The 27,052-nt window shown below is 49.6% G+C and overlaps 1 protein-coding gene across 1 annotated transcript; it reads left to right on the forward strand.

Annotated features, from left to right (window-relative positions):
• Positions 1-3,167: 3,167 nt before the first annotated feature.
• On the forward strand, positions 3,168-23,503 carry LOC120392322 (cystatin-B-like). Its single transcript, XM_039517046.1, has 3 exons — positions 3,168-3,427; positions 21,405-21,506; positions 22,531-23,503. The coding sequence occupies exons 1-3, from the start codon at positions 3,359-3,361 to the stop codon at positions 22,657-22,659; spliced, it is 300 nt and encodes a 99-aa protein (XP_039372980.1). The 5' UTR covers positions 3,168-3,358; the 3' UTR covers positions 22,660-23,503.
• The last annotated feature ends 3,549 nt before the right edge of the window (positions 23,504-27,052 follow it).

Here is a 27,052-nt window from a genome sequence, read left to right on the forward strand (position 1 = left end):
CCAAACCATGTGCTTCTTCACTCCTCTCGGCTTTCCTTGAGCCCTGAGTTTAAAAACTCCTCTACGATCTTGTTAATTTTACATGCCAGCAGTCTGGTTGTGTTTCGGTTTAGGTAGAGCCCATTCTTTCTGTACAGGCTCCTCCTTTCCCAGAGGGTTCCCAGTCCCTAATAAGCCTAAATCCCTCCTTCCAACACCATTGTCTCATCTACACATTGAGACCCTGCAGTTTTGCCTGTCTAACTGGCCTCGGGGGTGGAACTGGAAGCATTTCAGAGAATGCTACCAATACCATGGAGGTCCTGTACTTTAATCTCTTACTTAGCAGCCTAAATTTGGCCTCGAGGACATTTCTCCTACCCTTCCCTATGTTATTAGTACCTACATGTACCAGGATCACTTGCTCATCCCCAGCACTGCAAATTAGTCTGTCTAAGTATCTCACAAGATCCGTAACCTTTGCACCTGCCAGGCAATTGACCACACAGTTCTCCTGGTCATCACAAACCCAACTATGTATATTTCTAATAATACAATCCCCCATTGCTATTACCTGCCTCTTCCTAATAACTGGGGTTCCCTCCCTCAGAGGGGTATTCTCAAAGCAAGATGATATCATGACATCATCTGGAAGGAAGGTCCCAACTATAGGATCATTTCCCTCCACTCCAGCTTAATGTACTTTTTTCCTGAAACTTTCATCCTCCTTAACAGCACAGAGACTGTCAGTCTGGGGGTAGGACCGCTCTACTGTGTCTCTGAAAATCTCCTTTATATACCTCTCTGTCTCTCTTAGCTCCGCCAGTTCAGTCACTCTGCTCTCAAGAATACATGCTGAATTCACTGCAATAAAATGGATAGCCCCGCTCTGCTGCTGAATGTCTACCTGCATTCTTTTTATTCCTGCGGTGGGGGGTGGGGAGGGTGGGTGTTCTATATTTGGAAGGTTATCGGCCTAAATTCAATCAATGTTTGTTTGGTGTATCTGCCTCTCATGCTCCCTCTCTAAACTAACTCGCAGAACTCCTGTTTGTTACTGTTCTGGTCACTTTTTTTAAACTCCTGTATTCCCTGAGTTAGTCCCTCTCCCTTTTCAAGGATCCTGAAGGGATTAGGGATCAAAGGATGACAAGCTAGACAGTAAACTCTCAGCCTAGCCTAACTCATCACATGGCCCCCAAAACAGAGCACTCTATAAACTTCAATCAAGCAAGAACATAGCACACAAACAAACCTGCTCTATAGTCTCTTTCAGTTTTATGAACATTCATTACAGAGAGACCACACTGTCTCCATAGATAATTCTGCTGCCAGTTTCCTATTCTAAGCACTATAGTTAGCTTCCCTGTAACTTTGGCTAGTGAAATTGGCAAGGGCTGAAATTTGCCAAGGAGAAAATTGCCGGAAATTTTCTTCCACGTGGGAAAAAAAACTGTTCTCTCTGTTGCGGAATATTAAAATAATTACCCTGGTTTAGAAATTTGATGGGAGTCTACCTCCTTGTGTTTCTCTAGATCAAAAATCCCCTTTCAATCTCACCACATAGTTAAGTCACCTTAAAAATTCATAAACTAAATTTAAAGAAAACAGGTTGTAATTTAACAATTGCATTTAATTGTAAATGTGTGTGTGTGAAGGGTTTGCTCTCAGGTGGTTGGTTGGGTAAGAGACTGCTCTTTATATTGCTTGGCTCCAATCACCTGGCCCAGGTGACAAAGATTAATAGGGTATATTTGCATGCTCCTTGGAGAGCGGGCTGCAGGTTTTCCAGGGCAGAGGCTCTACTCCATAGAGAGAGAAAGGAGGGAGGCCATGGCTGGCAGCTCTGTGGGCCCTCTTGTGTAGAGGGGCGGCTAAGCCGCTTTAACCTGCCTCCCTGCACCCCAGATTTCTACCCTCCCGACCCTGCTTTGGCGTGAGGGCCACGCATTCTCTGCCTTCACAGTTCTGCCTGCCCCTATGCTGGAGCGAGAGCAGGATGGGCTCGTGAAGGCAAAGCAGGCCACACGCTCCCATCGCCCTGTTGCAAGTGCACTTGGCCCGCTGCTGCTACATGCCAGGGACTGGAGAGGATAGTGCCCATTTCACCTTGTGACTCTTTGAATACTACCCTACCCGCCGCCCCCCCTCCACATCCAACCCAGTCTGCTCCCCTTGCATGCCCCAGCCAAACCCAATCCTCCCACTGACTGAACCCAATGTGCTTCCCTTCCCCACCTAACCTCATACCTCACTGACTCAACCCAGTCTGCTTCCTTCTCCTCCCGGCCAAACTTGAACCATCACTGACTGAATCCGATCTGCTTCCCTTCCTCTCCCCAGCCAAACCCGATCCTCCCAGTGACCAAACCTGGTCTGTTCCCCTTGGACGCCCCCAGCCAAACCCAAACCCCCACTGACCAAACCCGGTCTGCTTCTCTTCCCCACCTAACCCAATATCCCACTGACTCGCTCTGCTTCCCTTCCCCACCAAACCTGATACCGCACTGACTCAACTCAGTCTACTTCCCTTCCCTGTGGAAAAATAAATGCTAAATAATGTTACTCTGTGACAGTGTATTGTGTATAATGTATGTTATTTACTTTACGAGCCATGCTATGTTGTGCCAAGTGAAAACAATAACAGTGTCAGCACTGTCAGGTTATTCATTTTCATTAAATATGTCAACTAAATAATTAATACATTTTCAGGCCAAATGTGTATTAATTCTAATGAACCATGCCACATTATGCAATAGTCATTTTTGAAAGTTTTTAATAAGCGATGGGGGGGGCACAAGGTGGATGTTTCATCTAGGGGGCAAAATATCCTTGCACCGGCCCTGAACTAGGGTTAATGCCAAAAGACCCGCTGCTTGTCTGCCACGCTGACCCAGTGCAGGGCTGCGATCCTGGGAGAGGAGTTCTGCCCACGCCCTTCCCCGGCGCTGCTACTGCCCGGAGCCACTTCTAGTGCCCCAGACTGGCCCTGCCCAGACTCATTCGGCGCTAGGCGGCAGCCGGGCTGACGCGAGAGGCTCTTCTCAAAGCCTCCCGCCTGCGCGGCGAAGGATTTTGCTGCGCGGGTCACGGAGCGGCGGCCCGGGCGTCCTCTCCCGCGGGCAGGGCTCTCCGAGCAGGGACCGAACCAAGCGCGAGCGATACCGGGGGGGGGGATTCAGCCACAGCCCAGCGCGCGCTCCGGGGGCTGCGCCAACTCTCCGCCCCCCCCCCGCGGCTGCGCCACAGGCGCTGCTGCCGCCTTGCGCTCAGTCCGCGCAGCCCGACCAATCCGAGCCGGGGCTGGGATCACGTGACGGAAGCTTGGTCGCTGCGCTTTGGCTTGCGGCGGGCTCCGGGTTGCGCCGCCGCCGCCGCGATGAGGAGGTGCGGGGGGCTGACGGGCGCCCAGCCGGCCACCCCGGAAGCGCAGCAGGTTGCCGACGAGGTGAGGGCGCGCGGCCGGGTTTCCGGTCTTCAAATAGCGGGGGGGGGAGGGTCCGGGCCGGACTGAGCCGCCGAGCGGGGCCTCCCCGGCAGCCCAAGCCCCTCCCGGCTCGCCCGGCAGCCTCCGCTCGCCGGCGGGGCGGGGCGGGGCGGCGGGCCAGACGCGCCGCTCGGAGCGGGGTGGGAGAAGGGGCGCGGGATGCCGGGGGCGCTGAGCTGCCTGTTCTCCCTGATAGCGGCTGTTCCCTGCGCAAAACCCTCCTCCCCCCCCCCCCCCGTCCTGCCTGGCCCTGCCGCCTCTCCCCCAGGTTACAGCTGGTTTTAACGCCGGTGTTACCGGTTCGTGTCTCTCTGTCTCAGGCCGCATTCAACGTGTAACTTATTTTACTTAGAGCAATGGCTGAAGAGATCATGGTAAGACTGGATCACCCCCAGGGCCACCCCCGAGACTGCCCCGCCTCTGCCTCCCCCAAGCCCCCCGGCGCCCCGCGCCCAGGAGCGGCCCCGGACAGAGCTAGAGCCCTGTGGCGGGGGCGGGCCGAGCTCCTCCCTGCTCAGGGCTGCCTGGTGAGGGGGCGGGGCTGCGAGTCAGGCCCCACTGGAGTCAGGCGGCTGCAGCGCTCCCCAGGGCTGCTCCTGGACGCAGCGTGCTGAGGCACTGGGAGGGAGGGAGGGCGGGGTAAGCAGCCTGGCCGGGGCGGGGTGGGGTTGGATAAGGGGCAGGGAGGGGGCAGAGGTTCTAGGGCGGGGTGGTGGTCAGGGGATGGGGAATGGGGGTTGGATTGTGGGTGTTCTGGGGGTTTGTCAGGACTTGGGGGGGGGTGGATAGGGGTTGGGGCAGTCAGGGGACAGGGAATGGAGAAGGGGTTGGTGGGGGGGCTGTGGGGGGGAAGAGGGGGTCTTGGGGGGCAGTGAGCAGACAAGGAGCAGGATGAGTCAGGACTTCTGAGGGGGGAGTTGTGGGGCAGGAAGTGGATAGGGGGCAGGTCCAGGCTGTTTGAGGAGGCACAGCCTTCTCTACCCTACCCTAAAGCTCATTCAGCAGTTTAAGGCTTGCAGAGAGCTATTTAACACAGAGCCAAGCTGTTATTTTTTCTGTGGGAGCGGGATTGCCTGTGAAGAGCAATATCCTACACCACCTACCTCCTTCCCAACCCTACCAAGGGAGGACCCTCCCTCCCCTGCATTCCCCAAGGCTCCAGAGGGGTTAATTCATTGGTTCTCAAACTTTTGTACTGGTGACCCCTTTCACATAGCAAACCTCTGAGTCTGATTCCCCCATATAAATTAAAAATACTTTTTTAAATATATGTAACACTATTATAAATGCTGGCGGCAAAGTGGGGTTTGAGGTGGAGGCTGACAGCTTGTGACCCCCCAGTAATAACCTCATGACCCCTTGAGAGGTGCCAACCCCCAGTTTGAGAACCCCTGGGTTAATTTAATTTTAGCACCCTGTGTCCATTCACATACATGTGCTATTTTGAGCATTTCAGTTTTCACAACATAGGCTCATCCCAGATTCTGGAACAAGCTCAAATGCTCAGTCTGTGGAAATATGTACATAAGCTATATTAAAGACAAACCCACAGTAACCATCTCCAGTTTGTGAGGGACGCTGTGGAGCCAGTCTCTAGGAAACAGATACATTCACCGAGGTTAAGTCCATTAATGGCTATTAGCCAGGGTGGGTAAGGATTGGTGTCCCTAGCCTCTGTTTGTCAGGGGTGGAGATGGATGGCAGGAGAGAGATCACTTGATCATTACCTGTTAGGTTCACTCTCTCTGGGGCACTTGGCATTGGCCACTGTCGGTAGACAGGATACTGGGCTGGATGGACCTTTGGTTTGACCAGTATGGCTGTTCTTATGTTCTAAGCTAAATGAACCCAAAGTTGTGGAGACAGATGTGAGTCAAGGATGCCAGCAGAGTATCAGAAACCTGGAAAAATCTCTGACTGGATGGGCTCAGGCGTTTGGTCACAAGCTGAGGTGGTTCAAAAGTTTTGGATTTTTTTTAAAGCAGGTTTTTTTTATTGTTTCTTTAAACAAACACAGCAAGCAGCAAATATTTGGCCACACACTTCTGAAATCCCAAACCATGTTCAGGTTTTGGCAGACTAATTTCATCTTTTCAATTAAAAAAACACAACAAATTTTGAAGGAAAGCAGACATTCTGTGATTTTTTTTTCTGCTTTTTAAAAACCGCTAGTTTTCGATCCAAAAAAAGTTTTGACAGAAAATATTTGTCCAACCCTTTTAATGAGCTTTAGAGCCTTTTAGCACTAGCTGATGCTGAGAACCAGTGATACCTTGTAAAGGTGACTTGAACAGAAGTTTTCTCAAAACTGAGTTTGTGCCGAGATGCAGAAGATTTTTAAATGTTTATTTTTCCCAGGGCTGCCGCGGGGGGGAGGGGCGGGCAGCAAGTGGGGCAATTTGCCTCGGGCTCCGCAGGGGCCCCCATGAGAATATAGTATTCTATAGTATTGCACATTTTATGGAAGGGGCCCCTGAAATTGCTTTGCCCCAGGCCCCCAGAATCCTCTGTGCGGCCCTGAACACTCAGCATTCTAAAGAGGCTCTGTCCTTTACACTTTGTGAATAGGAAAAACAAAACTTGTCTTTGAACTTTATTAACCAATGTAATTGCTTTTAGCACATCAGGAAGAAAGGCGAAGACTTTAAGACCTGTTTGTATAATAATGAAAATATTATGGTTTCTCACTGGCTAACAGTTAAAACATCATTTCTTTTGTTTACAGCCACTGGCAGTAGCTATGTAATCCCTTACCCACAATGGTCTTCTGTAACGTTTGCCAGGGCTACTGTCTAAATTCTTGCCAAGCTTTTCGTCAGATCCACAGAACAGAGATTAAATTAATGTAACTGCTAGCTTCAGTTCATACTAGTGCTTGTAAAAACTGCTTCGTCAAAGCACTTAGTTCAATTTTGCAATAAATATCAGAATCCAATAAAGACTATTAAATCTGACTCATTGCCTACATATGTATTATATTTGGAGACGCAGTCAGCTATTATTCAACAGTGATACAAACTGTGGTGAATATAAGACCTGGTCTATAAAACTTCCTCATAAAAACTCACTGCAAGTCATGCATTCGGAGAAGAATTAAGTGCAAGTCTGAAAATGGCCAATATTTATATTTGAAGATTCAAGTTCTTTGATCTGGCAGGAAGGTGAATATGAATCCAGAAGAAAATAAAAACATTTGAAGTGCTTAGCTTTTGGAGATCTTCTCGGAGCTTTCTCTATTAACGAAGATTTCAGAGAACTTTTTGAAGTTACTTCTATTCTGCTTTTATTTACTGAAAGAGATCCCCTTTTCTATGAATATTTATCAAGGTTTTTATTACAATGATGGAGAATGACTATTTTTGTTTATGGGAGTGTAGCAGTAATTTTAAAATGTGACTCCCAAACTGTTGAGGACAAGTGCTATGGCTGGCATGCAACTCAAGTCACTGAGGTCAAGGGACAGGTAGGTAGTGGGATCCTAGGGGGGGTTGTTGGGGGGGTGGTCTCAGGGGAGGCAGTTGGGGGGGTGGTCTCAGGAGGGGGCAGTGGGGGACAAGGAGAAGGGAGGCTTAGATAGGGGGTAGAGTCCTGCGGGGGGCAGTTAGGGGCAGGGGACCTGGGAGGGGGCAATGGGGACAAGGAGCAAAGGGGGTTAGATGGGATTGGGGGTTCTGTGGGGGGGAGGGAGTGGCTAGGGGGTGGGGCTGCCCCCCCTTCCCCTTGGAGTGTCCTCTTTTTTGAAAGTTCAAATATGGTAACCCTAGGTTAGGGAGCCACTAATCTGGGGAGGAGGGACATTGGGAGGCCTTTGGCCTGAGCACGCCTGTTTAAGAGGTGGAGGGGTGGGGTGACCATATTTCCCCTCCTTATGCTGAATGTGAGACATCTGGTAAAATTACTCATTTTCAAATGAGTTCAGCGGCAGTCAGTCAGTACAAACGTTCAAATTGACATCAAGTTAACTGAGCCCATGTTAAAAAGACAGTGAGAGGGAGAGCACGTAAAGGGCTGAGAGGTGGGCAGGAGAGGTGACACGTAACTGGCCGCCACCTGGTACCTGCCTGCCCTCGCCAGCCATCGCAGCTCACGGCACGCAACCAGTGCTGGCTGGAAGTAGGACGAGGGGGCAGGGTCCTGCCGGCCAAAAGCCGTCATGCAGCGGGGGCTTCACTGACAGACTAGCAGGAGGAGCAGCCCGTACCTGCATGCTGCATCTTTGCCCTGCCACCAGCCTTGCACACCCACCATCGGCCACTGGACCTGCTCCTTCCTCACACTCCCCGCTGGTGGGCAGGCGGCTGGCGAGCAGGGATCCGACCAGCAGCAGGACCCAGCAGTACTGATTCGGGGGGAAGACAGAAAATATGGGACAATTTGCCCATTTAAAAAAAAAAAAAGTTGGCACCCCTGCAGGAGGGCTTAAATACGGGACTGTCCTATTTTTAAAGGGACATCTGGTCACCCTACAGAGAAGGAAAGATGACCAGGCACTACAAAATAAAAGCAACTTATTTTTTTTTTTTTGTAAACAGCATGTATAGAGAATGGAAACTGAGTGACAGGCGGAGTTGCTGTTCAGGGCATGAGATGCTTGTCTGCTGCAGAGAGTCAAAAAGTGTGGTGATGCCAGTGATGATTTCTCAGAAGGGTCGCATCTGCACGGGAATGTGGGGTCTGTAAATCAAGAACAGGGGCCACGGCCATCCCCAGCTATTCTGGGGCCCTACACAGCCTCCCCTTCCCCCCGGTGGGGTGTATGTGGGGGCCCCAGGCCTCCGCAGGGAAGGCAGGGCTGGCTTGGGGGGGAGGAGGGAACCATCCCCAGCACTCAGAGGTGGTGTGGCTGGGGCTGGACCGCGCTGCTGCACTTCCCACCACCAGGGAGTGCAGGCCCGGCCCTGCTTCAGTCTTCAGGGGAGTGGGGTCAGGCTGGGGTGGGGCAGAGCAGGGGCGGAGGCCATGGGGAAGAGATGGAACAGGGGCTGGAGCAGCATGCAGCTGCATAGGGCGCAGGTGCCCCAAACTTCCTGGTGCCCTACACAGCTGTGTACTTTACATATGAGTAAGGATGGCCCTGGCAGGGGCTGTCATTTAGGGACACTTTGAATGAGGGAGATTGTTTGTTTTGCTTAAAGAAGACCAATTAGAGACTGTTTTATGTCTTGTTGAAACACACAACGAAATCCTTCTCCACCGGAAAGGAGAGGTTTCAAAATGTGCCCAAAAAATTCTTCAAAAATGACAAGTCATACATAATTTAATAAAGACGAAATCAAAAGGGGTTTATAAAAATTACTCTAAAATGCTTATAGGCTCAATTCTGGCTTTGCTATGAGGCTTGGGCAAGGGCATCGGAGTCTTCCCAAAAGTGGCCCTCCCAATGCCCCAAGGAGCCCGCCCAGGGTGAGCCGAAAACAGCCCCCGGTGTTCCTTCCCCCTGGCCCCCCTGCCCAGTGCAGCTGTAGGAACCCAGGCTCCCCACAGCTGCCTGCACAGGTCTTACCATGGCTGGGCAGTGGCCCCGAGGCCCCTCCCCCACCCCGAGAGCCGTGCGGGTAGCTGTGGGGAGCCCACGCGGCGTCACGGACCTTCCACCTCCACAGCCCAACGGGGATCCTGGGGGGCGGGGACACAGGCCTGGGACTGGTGTAGGATCCACGTGCAACTGCCCCAACTCCCCAGCCAAGTTCCACGTTGGCCTGGCTGGGAAGTGGGGCCTCAGGGGGAAGAGGAGGGAGGGGGGCAGAGTCTGCCTTGGCAAAAATTTGATGGGTCAGGCCTGTCCACTTTCAAAAAGTGGGAGGGCTATGGCCCCCCTGACACCCCTGATTCTGGGGTCCCTGGATCTGTATAAGGTCCCAAGGGCAGACCAGAAACCAAATTGGAATTTAGACTCTCCTTGCTCCAGGGGAAAAGTTCTCTCTGCCAGCCCTGTATCTGGAACAAATTACAGTAGAGCCCCGTTTATCTGATCTAATTGGGACTGGGGCCAGATCAGATAATCCAAAATTCAGCTCATCAGGAGAATGGGCAAAGAGCTTTTTATCCATTATTTTAAAATGTGAAGTTGCTTTTAAACTAGCTGACCTTGCCCGGAAAAGCGTTAAAACAAACATACCCCCTATTAAAATAATAGAATCATAGGACTGGAAGGGACCTTGAAAGGTCATCTAGTCCAGTCCCCTGCCCTCATGGGAGGATTAGATCATCCCTGACAGGTGTTTGTCTAACTTGCTCTTAAAAATCCCCAATGATGGAGATTCCACAATCTCCCTAGGCAATTTATTCCAGTGCTTAACCACCCTGACAGTTATGAATTTTTTCCTAATGTCCAACCTAAACTGTCCTAGCTGCACTTTAAGCCCATTGCTTCTTGTTCTATTCTCAGAGGTTAACGAAAACAATTTATCTCCCTCCTCCTTGTAACAATCTTTTATGTACTTGAAAACTGCTATATTCCTCTTTGGTTGTCTCTTCTCCAGACTAAACAAACCCAATATTTTCAATCTTCCCTCATAGGCCATGTTTTCTAGACCTTTTAATCATTTTTTGTTGCTCTTCTCTGGACTTTCTCCAATTTGTCCACACCTTTCCTGTAATGTGGTGCCCAGAACTGGACACAGTACTTCATTTGAGGTCTAATCAGCATGGAGTAGAGCAGAAAAATTACTTTTTGTGTCTTGCTGACAACACTCCTGCTAATACATCCCAGAATGACGTTCGCTTTTTTTGTACTCTCCCATATGTGATTCTGACTGGCCAGCCTCAGACTTTTCAAGCTACAAGAGGATGTGCAGCAGGTGGAATATAGAAATGTAGGGCTCAAAGGGATCTTGAGAAGTCAGTCAAGTCCAGCCTCCTGTGCTGTGGCAGGACCAAGTAAACCTAGACCATCCCTGACAGTTGTTTGTCTGTCTTGTTCTTAAAGCTTCCAGTAATGGGATTCCACATCCTCCCTTGGAAGCCTATTCCAGCGTTTAACCACCCTTATAGTTAAAAAGTTTTTTTTCCTAATATCTAACCTAAATCTTCCTCGCTGCAGATTAAGCCCATTACTTCTTGTCCTACCTTCAGTGGACATGGAGAACAATTGATCACAGTCCTCTTTAAAACAGCCCTCGACATACTGGAAGGCTGTTACCAGGCCCCTCCTCAGTCTTCTTTTCTCAAGACTAAACATCCCCAGCTATTTGAACCTTTCCTCATAGGTCACCTTTTCTAAATCTTTTGTCATCTTTATTGTTCTCCTCTGGACTTGTTCCAGTTTATCCACATCTTTCCTAAATTGTGGTGCCCAGAATTGGACATAGGACTCCAGCTGGGATCACACCAGTGCTGAGTAGAGTGGGACAATTACCACCTGTGTCTTCCATACAACGCTCCTGTTAATACACCCCAGAATGATATTAGCCTTTTTTGCAGCTGCATCATATTGATGACATATTCAGTTTGTGGTCCACTATAAATCCTAGACCCTTTTCAGCAGTTCAGCCACCTAGATCAGGGGTCGGCAACCTTTCAGAAGTGGTGTGCCGAGTCTTCATTTATTCACTCTAATTTAAAGTTTCGCGTGCCGATAATACATTTTAACATTTTAGAAGGTCTCTTTCTCTAAGTCTATATTATATAACTAAACTAGTGTATGTAAAGTAAACAAGGTTTTCAAAATGTTTAAGAAGCGTCATTTAAAATTAAATTAAAATGCTGATCTTACGCCGCCAGCCTGCTCAGCTCGCTGCCAGCCTAGGGGTTCTGTTCACCTAGGCCGGCAGCGGGCTGAGCAGAGCCTGCAGCCGGGACCCCGGGACCCCAGACTTGGGGGGGCGATTCAGGGGTTGGGGTTAGGGTAGATGGCTGGGGGAGGGGGTTCAGGGCAGAAGGCTGGGGGGAGAGGGGTTCAGGGATCAGGGCAGAGGGCTGGGTGTGTGGGGGAGTGCAGGGCAGAAGGCTGGGTGGGGGAGTTCAAGGGTCAGGGCAGAGGGCTGGGTGAGTGTGGGGGTTCAGGGCAGAGGGATGGGACTGTGGGGATGCAGTGCAGAAGGCTGGGTGTGTGGGGGAGGTTCAAGGGTCAGGGCAGAGGGCTGGGGAGTATGGGAGGTGAAGGGCAGAATGCTGAGTGTGTGGGGTGGTCAGGGCAGAGGGCTGGGGGTGTGCGGGAGTGCAGGGAAGAAGGCTGAGTGTGTGGGGGGTGCAGGGCAGGGGGCTGGGGTGCTCGGCTCATGGGGGTGCTTCCAGCCCCCTGCCCTGAGCGGCTCACGGCAGGGGGCTGGAAGGGATTGGCCCTGTTCCACCCCCTTCCCCAAGGCTCCATCCCTACCTCTCTCTGCGTCCTCTATGGAGCTGCCTGCACGCTGCCGCTCTTCCCCCCTCCCCCTCGCAAGGGCCATCAGCTGATTGGCGCAGGGACGGAGAGGGGGAGGGGCAGGAAAGCACCACACTGGGGGAAGAAGCGGGGGAGAGGGAAGCTTGGTTGCCGCAGAACCAAGCTTCTGCCTCCTGCCCCTGCAGGGGAGAGCGGTGGGCGAGGGGGCTGAGTTAGGCCGGGACCGCAGCAGGCAGCTGCGTGCCGCTCAAAATCAGCTCGCGTGCCATGTTTGGCACGCGTGCTGTAGGTTGTCGACCCCTGACCTATATAGTTATTTCCATTTTTTAGTTGTGCATTTGATTTTTCCTTCTTAAGTGAAGTACTTTGCACTTGTCTTTATTGAATTTCATCTTGTTGAATTCAGACCAATTCTCTAATTTGTCAAGGTCATTTTGAATTTTAAACCTGTCCTCCAAAATGCTTGCAGCCCTGCCTATAATGTCATCTGCAGATTTTATAAGCATATTCTCTACTCCATTATCCAAGTCCTTAATGAAAATATTAATTAGTACCAGACCCAGGAATGACCCTTGCAAGTCCCCACTGGATGTGCTCTCCCAAGTTGACAGCAAACCATTGATAACTATCATCTGAATACCAGTTGTTCACCCACCTTATAGTAATTTCATCCAGACCACATTCCTTAGTTTTCTTTTGTAAATGTCATGCAGGACTGTGTCAAAAGCCTTACTAAAATCAAGTTATATCATGTCTACTGCTTCCCCCCGGTTTGGTCAGTAATCCAATCAAAGAAGGAAACTAAGTTGGTTTGGCAGGATTTGTTCTTGATAAATCCTGCTGACTGTTTTTTACATGCTTACAAATTGATTGTTTAATAATTTGCTTCAATATCTTTCCAAATATTGAAGTTAAGCTGATTGGTGTATAATTCCCTGGCTCTTCCTTGTCTCCTCTTTTTTAAGATAGGTACTTTTTTTGCCCTTCTCCAATCTTCTGGGACCTCACCTGTCCTCAAAGATAATTACTAACAAGATTGCATCAGCTAGTTCCTTAAGGATCCTAGGATGAATGTCATCTGCTGGAATAGAATAATAGATTCTTAGGGTTAGAAGGGACCTCAGCTGGTCCAACCCCTTGCTCTCAAAGTAGGACTAATCCCCAAATAGCCCCTGAAGGATTGAACTCACAACTCTGGGTTTAGTAGGCCAGTGCTCAAATCACTGAGCTATACCTCCCCCCTCTAATATAACTAAATATTCTTCAACCTGTTCTTTCCCTAGTTTGACTTGCATTCCTTCCCCCTGGTTGTCAATAATTGTGTTGAGTATCGGGTCATCGTTAACCTTTTTAGTGAAGACTGAAGCAAAATAGGCATTAAGCACCTCAGCTTTCTTGATGCCATCAGTTCTCAGTTCTCCTTCCCCAGTAAATAGAGGACCTACACTTTCCTTCATCTTTCTCTTACTCCTGATGTATTTAAGTAACCACTTCTTATTGCCTTTTATGTCCCTTGCTAGGTGTAACTCATTTTGTGCCTTAGCCTTTCTGATTTTGGTCCCTACACACTTCTGCTGTTCTCAATAGGAGCACTGCCAGCAGATCAAGGGAAGTGATTATTTCCCTGTATTTGGCACTGGTGAGGCCACATCTGGAGTATTGCATCCAGTTTTGGGCCCCCCATTACAGAAAGGATGTGGACAAATTGGAGAGAGTCCAGCAGAGGGCAACGAAAATGATCAGGGGGCTGGAGCACATGACTTATGAGGAGAGGCTGAGGGACCTGGACTTGTTTAGTCTGCAGAAGAGAAGAGTGAGGGGGGATTTGATAGCAGCCTTCAACTACCTGAAGGGAGGTTCCAAAGAGGATGGAGCTCGACTGTTCTCAATGGTGGTAGATGACAGAACAAGGAGCAATGGTCTCAAGTTGCAATAGGGGAGGTCTAGGTTGGATATTAGGAAACACTATTTCACTAGGAGGGTGATGAAGCACCGGAATGGGTTACCTAGGGAGGTGGTGGAATCTCCATCCTCAGAGGTTTTTAAGGCCCAGCTTGACAAAGCCCTGGCTGGGTGTTGGTCCTGCTTTGAGCAGGGAGTTGGACTAGATGACCTCCTGAGGTCCCTTCCAACCCTAATCTTCTATGATTCTATAACTCTTTTGAACTGATTTTTTCCCTTAGATATTCTCCCCATCGGACCTTAACTACCAGTTCTCTGAGTTTGTTAGTCTGCTTTTTTGAAGTCCGTTATCCTTATTTTGCTGCTCTCACTCCTTTCTTTCCTTAGAATCATGAAATCCATCTTTTCATAATCACTGTCACTCAAATTGCCTTTCACATTCAGATTCGCAACCAATTCTTCCCTGCTGATCAGAATCAAGTCTGAAATGGCTGTGCCCCTGGTTACTTCCTCCACTTTCTGGAACAAAAACTTGTCCTGAATACATACAAAGAACTTATTGGAGATTTTGCTGTATTACTTTACCAACAGATGTCTGCAGTTAAAGTCCTCCATTACTACCAGATCTTGTCTTTTGGATTTTTATTATGTTTTAGAAATGCCTCATCCACCTCCTCTTCCTGATTTGGTGGTCTGTAGTAGCATCCTCCCCCCTCCCACACCATGACATGAACCCTATTTTTTTAACCCTTTTAATTTTATCCAGAGACTCCCAACTGGTCTGCCTCCTTCTGGAGCACAGAACCACTTCTCCCTGTGAGCTCCCCTCCCTCCTGGGACTGTCAGTCACATGCCCTTGTGAGTCAGTGTTTCTGTGGTAATAACATCAGCCCCCAGGCTGCATATGACTGGTGGCTCATCTGCATCTGTGGAGCCAAGTGTTTTGCTTTAGGGTGGAAAAATAAAATATGCTGATCCAGGATGTCTGCCTAACCTCTAACACTCAGAGCAGGGTCTAGAATCACTGAGGGGGAGGCCATGATATTACTGGATTTTTCTTTCTGTTTAGTGGTGCAACATTAGCTCATTAGTACTTCAGTTGTGTTTACACAGAATGTTCGCAGCAGCAGCTTGGCTGCTAATGCAGTGACGGGTCCAGTGTTGGGCTCTTAGTAGTATCCTTACCTGTAGCACTGTAGGAAAAGGAATTGGGCTAAGACCGACTGTGCCCGCTGTGGGTTGTATTCACCCATTGTAAAATACAAGATTGCTTGGGGGTTATTTACATTTTGCATGAGGGGAATCAGGCCCAGAGGCGAGTTAGAGCTTCACCGCTTCAGTTTTAGAGTTTCATAAGAGTACATCTCATTGTGGGGGGGGATGCAGGTGGGGATGGGAGCTCTTCCCCTGTGACACACAGTATACAGAGTGGCCAGAGCTCCCTCTCATGCCCTATGAGAGAGAACGTGCTAGTATGAGTGGCCTAGAGCTTAGCTCAACTGTGAAGTGAGCAAGTTCTTGGTTCTGTCTTCTTCTCCTGCAGGGGGTGGGGGAAGTCCCGGATGCAGGAATCTTTTAGGTACATTTCCACTCCACAATTACACGGAGCAGCCTGAGGAGCAGCCAGCTGGAACCCTCTGTGTTTGGGGAGTGGGAGCAGGTGCGCTGACTCAGCAATACAATGGCAAATGGTTTTTTCCTCCTGTTTAATGGATATTTACAGGGAACAGGAATTTCCTTTTCTGAGCTAGATTGTGTATATGCTCCTTGTGTTTCTGCACAGCAGAGAACTGTGAGAGGTGGAGAATACATAGCCATGCACCCAAAGGAGATGAGATCAGCTGTGCTGAACGGGGGTTGAGGCAGGGACTACAAGGCTGCATTACTGGTCAGTATCATTAGCTTGCCTTGTCCTTGTAAGTAAAGTTTGAAATTATCCCTCTCTTCAACCTAAAGCCTATGCTGTAGCTCGTGTGTTTCAATGAACTGAGCACAGAAAGACAAACAGTAATTTGTGAATTCTCCCAGGTTCTATCACTGCCTCTATGATACTAGACAAGTCACTTCCTCTCTTTGTACTTCAGTTTTCCTTTCTGTAATATGGGCATAAGAATACCTAACTCACAAATATCAGAGGGGTAGCCGTGTTAGTCTGGTTCTGTAGAAGCAGCAAAAAATCCTGTGGCACCTTATAGACTAACAGATGTTTTGCAGCATGAGCTTTCGTGGGTGAATACCCACTTCTTCGGATGCAAGCACGAAAGCTCATGGCACCTTAAAGACTAATTGATGTATTTGGGCATAAGCTTATGCCCAAATATATCTGTTAGTCTTTAAGGTGCCACCGGACTCCTTGTTGTTTTTATGGATACAGACTAACAAGGCTACTCCCTGATACCTGACTGTTCTTTACACCATTCTGGCAATGTAAAGGAGCCTTAAAACTTTTACACCTGTTTTATACTCCAGGGGGAATTCACTAAGACAATGGGAACAATTCACTAAGCAGGCAGGCCACTACATTCTGCTCTGAGGGGAACAGAGCTTGCCCCACGCTTACCTCCTCAGAAACACCCCAAAGCCCTTCACCTCCATGCAAAGTGTGCTGCAATAGTGAGCAAGAGGGACAGTGTGTGTGCGTCACACGCACACACACACACTGCCCACTCTCCACCGGCAGTAATTTACATTTCTACCAACTGCTCTGGCTGCCCAAACAAATCAGCCTGTGCTGCCGGGGATCAGCATGTGACTGCTCTTGTGCCTTTTCCGTTGCTTCCCCGTCAGAATTCATTCTTCTGCGGGGAAGCAAAGAAATCTGCAGGGGACATGAATTCTGCGCACCTGCCATGACGCAGAATTCTCTCAGGATTAAAAACTATTATACTTGTATGTCTCATACAAACAAAGCCATGCATGCCATATGCGCAGCACATCTGAAAGGAGACAGATGTCAAATTACTCTCAACTAAGGGTATGTCTACACTACGAGATTATTCCGATTTTACATAAACTGTTTTTTAAAACAGATTGTATAAAGTCGAGTGCACGCAGCCACACTAAGCACATTATTTCGGCGGTGTGCGTTCAGCGTCCATGTACCGAGGCTAGCGTCGATTTCCAGAGCGTTGCACTGTGGATAGCTATCCTGTAGCTATCCCATAGTTCCCGCAGTCTCCCCCACCCATTGGAATTCTGGGTTGAGATCCCAGTGCAAAAACAGTGTCGCGGGTGATTCTGGGTAAATGTCGTCACTCAATCCTTCCTCCGTGAAAGCAATGGCAGACAATCATTTCGCGCCCTTTTTCCCTGGATTGCCCTGGCAGATGCCATAGCATGGCAACCATGCAGCCTGTTTAGCATGGCAACCATGCAGCCCGTTTAGACTTTTGTCACTGTCAACATATGTGTACTGGATGCTGCTGACAGACGCGGTACTGCAGTGCTACACAGCAGCATTCATTTGCCTTTGCAAGGTTAAAGAGACGGTTACCAGCTATAGCACCGTCTGCAATTGGAAATTGGTAATGACATTTATCAGTCATTTTGCACTGTCTGCAATTGGAAATTGGCGATGACGTTTATCAGTCCTTTTGTACTGTCTGCTGCTGTCATGGGTGCTCCTGTCTGGCCTCGCTGAGGTCGGCTGGGGGCGCATGGACAAAAATGGGAATGACTCCCCAGGTCATTCCCTTCTTTATTTTGTCTAAAAATAGTCAGTCCTGCCTAGAATATGGGGCAAGTGTACCAGAACCAGAGAGCACAGCCGCTCCGGGTCAGAGCCCCAGAGATCCCACAGAAATTATGCTATTCTAGGGGGTGCCCCTGCAACAACCCCACCCATTGCTTCCCTCCTCCCCCAACCCTCCTGGGCTACCGTGGCAGTGTCCCCCCATTTGTGTGATGAAGTAATAAAGAATGCAGGAATAAGAAACACTGACTTTTTAGTGAGATAAAATGAGAGGGAGGCAGCCTCCCGCTGCTATGATAGTCCAGGCAGTACAGAATCCTCATTAGACATGAAGGGTGGGGGGGGCTGATGGAGCTCAGCCCCCAATTACTATGATGAGGATGGTTTTCAATCCTTTTGCACCGTCTGCCAGGAATGACCAGGAGTCATTCTCATTGTTGCCCAGGCGTCCCCGGCTGACCTCACCGAGGCCAACCAGGAGCACTCACGGGATGATGAGGACGGTTTTCCACTATTTTGTACCGTCTGCCATCAGGAAAGGAAGGGGAGGGGATGCTGCTGTTCAGCGCCGCAGCACCGTGTCTACCAGCAGCATGCAGTAGACATACGGTGACATTGAAAAAAGGCAAGAAACGATTTTTTCCCCCTTTTCTTTCACAGGAAGGAGAGGGGGGTAAATTGACGAGATATACCCTGAACCACCCGGGACAATGTTTTTGACCCTTCAGGCATTGGGAGCTCAGCCAAGAATGCAAATACTTTTCAGAGACTGCGGGGACTGTGGGATAGCTGGAGTCCTCAGTCCCCCCTCCCTCCCTCCATGAGCGTCCATTTGATTCTTTGGCTTTCTGTTACGCTTGTCACGCAGCACTGTGTTGAGTCCCTGCTGTGGCCTCTGTCTGGAGATTTTTTCAAATGCTTTGGCATTTCGTCTTCTGGAACGGAGCTCTGATAGAACAGATTTGTCTCCCCATAAAGCAATCAGATCCAGTATCTCCCGTACAATCCGTGCTGATCAGTGCTCCACGCTGGGCAAACAGGAAATGAAATTCAAAAGTTCGCGGGGCTTTTCCTGTCTACCTGGCCAGTGCATCCGACTCCAGATTGTGACCGCTCTGGACAGCAATGGTGCACTGTGGGATAGCTTCCGGAGGCCAATACCGTTGAATTGCGGCCACACTAACCCTATTCCGAAATGGCAATACCGATTTGAGTGCTACTCCCCTCGTCGGGGAGGAGTACAGAAATCGGTTTAAAGAGCCCTTTATATCGATATAAAGGGCTTCGTTGTGTGGACGGGTGCAGGGTTAATTCGGTATATGCTGCTAATTCGGTTAATGCTGCTAAATTTGGTATAAACCTGTAAGGTAGACCAGGCCTAAGTGTGGCTTTGTGGGTTAGTTGATTCTTGCATATCAGAACTATTACTGCTCTTTTGCTTACACCCTAGATTTCCACCATGGAATGAAGCACATACTTCTGTTGTAATATTCAGTGGATGCCCCTTCTGAAACACAGATGTTTTAGTTTAAAGATTTATTTTAAATGCTTGATTACATAGTACTAAATACTTAGGCCCAGATTTAGGTTCCAAGTCCTGGTTTTGGCTCCATTGCCATCCACAAAACTTCCACCAAATCCTGTAGGTGCCTAAATTCACCCAGTGCCAAAGTATTCAGGGTAAAAATTCCCAAGGTACCTAAGTTTCTGCCTCCGATCATGTGCATTGCTGCCTCTCTCCAGGCATCCAAATGCCTATCTCTATCCTAAGCCTCCGCATGATCCATGAGCCAGAGCCAGACAGTCAGCCGTGTAAGTCACGTGCAGGGCCTGTGCTCTGGTAAGTGTGCCCAGAGGCCATCTACCAGACAGAGTTTCATTCAAAATCTGGCTGAAGGAGGAAGTGGCGGTGCTGTGTAAGTACTTGGTACACCATGGAACAGTCATTGGGCGAGTAAGTGTGAGAGAGAGAGTGTGACTCTATAGCCAGGTGGCTCGGGCACCCACTGGTGAGGTAGGCGGCCCTGAGTCTAGTCCCCCACTCTTGACTCTTTCATCATTGATCCACAGCAGAACAGCTTCAGCAGCACAGGTTGAGGGAGCCCCACATCAGAAGACCACATAATTCAGTGGTTATCACACTCACCTAGGATGTGGGAGACCCAGGTTCAATTCCTCTCTTGGCTTGAGGGGAGAAAGGATTTGAACAGGGGTCTCCCTTCTCCCCCTTAAGTGAAGGAGGGAAGAATCTAGTTCTCCCACATCCCAGGTGAGTGCTCTGAACAGTGGGCTGAAAAGCCTGGCTCTTCCTCCTCCTGTGTCCCCCCTCCCCATTTTGTGTGGGCAAGGCAGGCACCTAACTCATTCCCACAAGAAACTATTTAGGCGCTTGACACCAGATGGAATCACTAAACAGAGAGTGACGCCTCCCTGCAGCCTGGACTTAGGCACTTATTTCCATTGGAGGAGTGGAGGTTGGCATACCCCTCTTGTCAGCATCGGCTAGCCTTGGTTAGCTTAGGTAGCTCCCTGCCTAGCATGCTGGCTTTGTGTGGCTTGCACTCTAAGATGCCCCTCTCTCTCCATTCATTGTACAGGGAACCTAGATGCCTAACTCAGGCTCTGGTTTGCAGTGAGATGCTGTGAAAATCACAGATGCACAACAGGCGCCGTGACTCTGAGTGTTACAAAGTCTGAGTCCTTCTGTGCCTCCAGGTATTAATAACAGTTTTTAATTTTGAAAAGGAAGATGGATCTGAAGAGGACTCTTGTTGCCAAGAGGAATGGTTTTGTGTGTTTTTGACACCTAGTGTTTTTTAGCTGTAGATTTCAAAGCACTTTGCATAGGTGGATCAGTATGATTTTCCCACAGTAAAGAAAGGGAAGCTGAGACAGACAGAGGAAATAACTTGCCAAGGGTTATTACATAGCAAGGTAGGTGGCTAGCTGGATTTAGAAGCCAAATCTCCTGACTTCCAGCCTCATACCGTGTCTGCTGAACCATGCTGCTGCCCCAGTTTCACTACCTATCTAGAACTGGGGCCACTTGGTGCCTCTATGTCACAGCTCAGGGCAACTGCACTTGTATTTCCCCTCGGTGCTCCCTCAAGGGCACCTACTCTAGGCTCCCTGCGCCTTAGCGGTCACTTCTCTTGGTGGACACACATGCCTTGTTCCCTCCTGAGCAGGGTTTTTCCAAGCTGCAGAGTTCCCTGCCCACACTGTGATATTTCCAGCAAGCCAGACTGCCTAAACAGGCCAGCGTCTGGCCTTTGCTTTCTCTCCACAGGCTATGAACAGCTGCAATTGCCAGCAGTTACAGGTTACCACCGGCTCTTCGTGGTAGCAGTCAGTCCTTCAAACCGCATACAGGGGTTTTGTGATTGAGTTCATAACAGCCTTTAGCTCAGAATGGTTCAGTCTCTCCTTTATACAGCTTGGGCCTTTGATCATGAGACTCTGGGTACAGGTGATCAGCAGAAAATGGTCCTCTCCTCAGGGTGTAGCTTCAAACGTCTGGGTTTTTGGCATAATTGGAGGTGGAGAATTTGCTGTCGCCTCCCCCTGGAGATACCCCAGGCAAAGTACTTGATACTGTTTGTCCCAAAAGTTCATTCTTGCCTGGCACATTATTAAATACAGTCAGTTGAAGGTCATAACACTTCCCAGAGTTCCTATCGCATGTCCCCCCTAGAGAGAGAACATATAGTCCCAGCCCACAATAATACATAATCTTTGTATTTAATGCACTGGATCGCAAAGATACTTGAACTTCATTCAGTAAAGTTTTTTCAGGGATATTGCAAGAAATTGTCGCATCTGTTATATCTTGCTTTATGGAACATCTCACATTTTAGCCATTATGTTTCTGAGAAACGTGAAGAGCAACATGTCCAGAGACACTGCAACAATGTGACCTGTACCGCGCCTTAGAAACACTAACAGTGGAGCTCATGGGTTCCAGACTTTACATCTGCCTTGAATAACTAGTAAAACCCTCTCCTATCTTTTATTTTCTTAAGGTGAAGCTTCAGGTGGAAGAAAAAGAAGGGAAGAAATTTGAGGTCTTCACTGCTGTGGAGTTTAAAACTCAGGTGGTTGCTGGAATAAACTACTTCATCAAGGTACAGGGCAGTGGGGAACGGGTTCTCAGTTTGAATTTTATATGCGTACTATCTTATACTTGATTCTTGTTCAATTAGTTAATTACAAAGAGGTTCCTGTGATTTGGCCCTTAGAATGGGGGTCACAGGGACTGGCCCCTTTAAGAGGGAATGGGGTCCAGCACACCTATTGCTCATCAGCTAACCCCCCATTTGGGCTTAAAAGAGGGTACTTGGACCCTGAGGAGGGAGAGGTGAGATTGGCAGGTGAGAACTGTTTGAGACCATGGGAGTGGGGAGAGACACACACCCACACACAGAAACAGGAAGCAGCAAGGAAGAACTGGCAGGAGTTGCTTGGCAGAGAGCCGAGTTTAGAAGGAGAGCAGTAACTATGAGCTGCTGGTGAGGAGCTTGGAGGAAGGCTGTTGGTGAGAGGAGACCAAACCTGGGGATCCCTGGCAAGCAGAAGCCCCAGGCAGTGTCTCCTAGGAAAAGGGGAAGAACTGGCCCAGTCAGGGAAAGTTGAGTCCAGAAGTTGAGGATTCTTGCAGGAGGGTGGATTCCCCTGAGTGGAGAGGGTTAGGTCTGACAGGCAGGTTGGCCTGGAGGAGTGGAATGCTGGAAGAGAGGGAGCCCTCAGGGTGAAGACCTGAGCGAAAGGCTGTGGGAGGACTGGTCACTCTCAAACAAAGAGGCCTGGAAAGGGGGACCCAGATTGTGGTCCCAGATTAGATTAGAGCATCTCACTGCATTAATAAATCAACACCACCCCTGCCAGGTAAAAAAGTCTGATTATCCTTGTTTTACAGATGGGAAACAACCTTTCTGTGCCTGAGTGTCCTGCCCCAAAGCCACACAATGAATGTGTGAAAGAGCCAGGGAGTGAGCTCATGACTCCTAATCTGTGCCCCAACAAGAAGACAGCCCCTCCTCAGCCCCCTCTTCCCTTCCTCCAACCCAAAACACACACACGCTAAAATGTCCTGTCCCTGGAAGGCTTTTATTCCATGGAACTTACTGTCCCTTTCTTCTTACCTTTCAGGTCCATGTTGGCAATGAGGAGTTCTTGCACTTGCGGGTGTTCAAAAGCCTTCCCCATGAGAACAAACCTCTGAGCCTCTCCAGTTATCAGAGCAGCAAGACTAAGCATGATGAGCTGACTTACTTTTAGCGGCTCTTTGGAAGAGCCTCTCTCAATTTTCTTTTTTTTATAGGCTACAAAGTGATGTTTCCTATACCAATGAATAGAATGAAAGTGCATTGAAAAATCTTGTCTGAAATATCAATTCCTTTTCTAGAGTTCCCTCCCTCCTCAGTATCCCAAAGAAGGGGCCTGGTTCTCTTCTCACTTACACTAGTGTAAAACAGGCAAAGTTCCATTGAAATCAACGGATTTACACCAGCATAAATTCCATGTAAGTGACTAGAGACTCATGCCCATAGAATCTGTTGTGAGCTGAAGAGAAAAGGGAGTATAACCAGTACAACTGTGACGTAGAGCAGTATAAGAATTAGAATTTCTTCTAGCCCTGTTACAGAATGACAGTGTTACTCAATACATTGTAAAGAGCAAACACATGTTATTGTTAGGGAGCTAAAGATGGCAGTTTACAACACTGGAGCAAACTTGGAAAAGTGAAAAGAAATAGGATCATAGTCATTTGAAATAGAAGCATTTCCTAGGCAATCAAATCCATCCCCCTGCAAGGATATGATATAGTTCCCCATAGAGGACATGTCAGATATGACAGCGCTTCTTCACCAGATCTTAACCAAAAGTCCTTGTAAGGCATTAAAACCACATAGCCACTTCTAAACAGATAATATTTCTACGGAAAGTACAAGGTGTATTTAGCAGGAGTTTCACTCTGTTCTCTTAGCTGTTGTTGAAAATATATGTGTTGATTTGGATTGTTTTCTTTATAAAGGCCATCTTCCTCACAGCCCCAAGAAAGGGCAATCTCCCTGACAGACCAGCTGCCATTAAAATGCAGATTAAAAGTGCTATATAAGAGTTAAGTATTATTATTTATTAATTGGTTGAACAAAGGTTATGCTATATTTGTAGCATGCTAGCTCAATCAGTTAGTCCTGTCCATGCTTTGGCACCAGCTCAACACCCTGGTCCCAGCCCCGGATTTCCTGGCCAACCTCCGGAAATTAATTCTGGAGTTCTTTTGACCAGGACTGCACTGGGCCTCTGCAGGGGTTTTCCACCTGCCCCTGGAGGCGGGAGGGCAGGGCCTGAAGTGTCTGCGCACTCTAGTCCATGTCTTCCACCTCCAGGCCCTGCAGAGGCTCCTTTTATGGTGCAGGCGTGGAGCGTACTGGCGCACGCCTTTCTGCGTCACTTCTGAGGACTCTGATATGACTGGAAGCTCTTTTGTCTCCATCTGAGAGGTCTTCCGTGAGACCTCTCCCAGCTGCCGGTCTTCTACCAGGACCTCCTCCAGACCTGGGAACTGTTCTCAACGACCAGGTCCATGGCAGCCACCGAGGGGGAAGATCTCCTTGCGGAGCCCCTGCTATACAACCCCCTACTCCATTTGCAGGTGGTGGAGTCCCCCTCAGTGCACCAGAGGTTGGTCCTGGGAGAAGTCACGAGAGTCGCAGACCTTCTGGACCAGGGAGACTGGGTGGATCACCTGATGCTTGCTCGGCATATGGGGCTCTCCAGACCTTGTACTCCCTGGCGCATACTTCAGGAGGTGAGGTGAGGGCTGCTTTACCGGCGGCTGCTCGGGCCTACCTTGACTGGGTCCTGTGAGAGGGCACACCCCGTCCACCCGCCACCCTAGGCCCTGCCCTGTGGACCTGGACGGATCCCCCGCCCCTTCACCGTGAGCCAGCTGCACAATTTGCAGCCAGTTTGTTTCCAGGCCGTGCCAAGGAAACATCTATACATGCTCATGCGCCACACTCCAACGCAAAGTGGAGGGACCTCCTGCCACCTCTGGAAGGTGAGAAGCCCCAGTGGGCCAGCCTATATTCCACCCTGGTCCCAATGCCCACTGGGGATATCAGTTGGTGGCTTCTTCATGGAGCTGTGAGCACAGGCGTGTATTTGGCATGGTTTACCCCTATCCCAGACACCTGCCCTTTCTGCAGTGAGAGGGAGACCCTGATGCACGTTTACCTGGAGTCTGCCAGGTTGCAGCCCCTATTCCGGCTCCTCTTAGATATTCTGTTACGTTTCTGGCTGCACTTTTCCCCTCACCTCCTTATCTACTCACTCCCTATCCATGACCCCACACAGTTGTGTGACCTCCTTGACACCCTCCTCCTAGCACTGGCCAAAATGGCCATCTACAAGACCAGGGAGAGGAGGTTGGCTGACGGGGTTTCCTGCAACTGCAAGACGTATTTCTGATCATCCGCTCACATATCCGGGCAGAGTTCCTCTGGGTGGCATCCGCTGGCACCCTTGACACCTTTGAGGAGCAATGGGCGCTGTCTGGGGTTCTCTGGTCGGTGTGCCCCTCAGGTTCCCTTCTTTTAGCCCTGTGATCTCACTCCTTTCCCTGTTATATCTTTAGTTGTCCCCTGTAATTAACTGAGATCCCGGATCTTGTGGATCCTCCCATTCTGCCCTCCCACTTCCAAGATCCCAACAGGACCACTCTCACAATGCTGGGAGAAGCATGAGGAGCTCCAGGTCCTCAAGGACCGTCAGGCCTGGGGCACATTTGAGAGATGGATTGCGGCTCCCATTTCTTCTATGCCCCAGAGAAAAGGAGGGGGGCTTAAAAGAACATCATCTGCCTGTTGGTGGAGGATGACATCCCTCTCATGGATCCAGTGGAGATGCATGAGAGGGCCAGGGCCTTCTAGGCTAGCCTTTTCTCCCAGATCCGACTGATGCCAATGCCTGTGGGGTGCTTTGAGATGAACTCCTGACAGACAGCGTGGGTGACTGAGACTAGCTGGAGCTACCTGTCACTCTGGCCAAGTTCTTGGAAGCCCTCCGCTGCATGCCCACCAGTAAATCTCTGGGCATAGACAGGCTGCCAGTGGAATTCTACTGCGTGTTCTGGAGTGTCCTCAGCCCAGATCTTGTCACCATCTGGACTGAGTCCTTGGGGACTGGGGTCCTCCCTCTATGGTGCATGCGAGCGTGCTTGCCTTGCTTCCGAAGAAGGGGGACCTCCACGACCTTAGGAGTCCCATCTCTCTCCTCAGCACGAACTATAAGGTTGTGACAAAGGCCACCTCGCTGTGGCTGGGGTCTGTGCTGGTGGACTTAGTCCATCCTGACCAGACCTACACCATCCCGGGCTGCACCATCTTCAACTACTTCTATTTGGTCCGGGATCTCCTTGAGCTTGGGTGTAGGGATCATCTGTAATTTGTGCTCCCATCTCTGGATCAGGAGAAGGCGTTTGACCGGATGGACCATGGGTATCTCCTGGGCACTCTGCGGGCATTTGGCTTTGGGACCCAATTCATGGGTTTTCTCCAGGTGCTGTACGCTTTCGTGGAGTGTTTGGTCAGGCTCAACTGGACCATGATGGCATCTCTCAGCTTTGGGTGAGGAATGAGTCAAGGCTGCACTCTGCCAGGCCAGCTCTAGGGTCTGGCCGTGAACCCTATTATGTCCTTGGGGCAACAATTTTAGGAAGAAATCACTGGAGATACAGGGTACGTCTACACTACGGGATTATTCCGAATTTACATAAACCGGTTTAGCAAAACAGATTGTATAAAATCGATTGCGCGCGGCCACACTAAACACATTAAATCGGTGGTGTGCATCCACGGTCCGAGGCTAGCGTCGATTTCTGGAGCGTTGCACTGTGGGTAGCTATCCCGTAGCTATCCCATAGTTCCCGCAGCTTCCCCCAGCCATTGGAATTTCCGGGTTGAGATCCCAGTGCCTGATGGGGCAAAAATCATTGTCGCGGGTGGTTCTGGCTACAGCCTCACCCCTCCCTCCCTGAAAGCAGCAGACAACCGTTTCGCGCCTTTTTTGCATGGTGAACTGTGCAGACGCCATAGCACAGCAAGCATGGACCCTGCTCAGCTCAATACCGCAATCGTGGATGTTTTAAACACCTCGCGCACTCTCGTGCAGTATATGGTGAACCAGGACCTTCAAACCGAGGCGAGGAGGCGGATACGGCAGCGGCGATGACAGTGATGAGGCGTAGACACAGAATTCTCTCAAACCGCGGGCCCCTGCGCTTTGGAGATCCTGATGGTAATGGGGCAGATTCTATCCATTGAACGCCGATTTTGGGCCCGGGAAACAAGCACTGACTGGTGGGACCGCATTGTGTTGCAGGTGTGGGACGATTCCCAGTGGCTGCGAAACTTTCGCATGCGTAAGGGCACTTTCATGGAACTTTGTGACTTGCTTGCCCCTGCCCTGAAATGCCATAATACCAAGATGAGAGCAGCCCTCACAGTAGAGAAGCGAGTGGCGATAGCCCTGTGGAAGCTTGCAACGCCAGACAGCTACCGGTCAGTCGGGAATCAATTTGGAGTTGGAAAATCTACTGTGGGGGCTGCTGTGATGCAAGTAGCCAAAGCAATCACTAAGCTGCTGCTACGAAAGGTTGTGACTC

Source organism: Mauremys reevesii, linkage group 1 (assembly GCF_016161935.1).
Source record: "Mauremys reevesii isolate NIE-2019 linkage group 1, ASM1616193v1, whole genome shotgun sequence".
In the NCBI taxonomy this organism is placed as follows: Eukaryota; Metazoa; Chordata; order Testudines; family Geoemydidae; genus Mauremys; species Mauremys reevesii.

Coding starts and splice junctions, on each gene's coding strand:
- LOC120392322 (XM_039517046.1), top strand. CDS start 3,359: ATGAGGAGGTGCGGGGGGCTGACGGGCGCCCAGCCGGCCACCCCGGAA. Junction 3,428..21,404: donor CGCAGCAGGTTGCCGACGAG/GTGAGGGCGCGC, acceptor TATTTTCTTAAG/GTGAAGCTTCAGGTGGAAGA. Junction 21,507..22,530: donor GAATAAACTACTTCATCAAG/GTACAGGGCAGT, acceptor CTTACCTTTCAG/GTCCATGTTGGCAATGAGGA.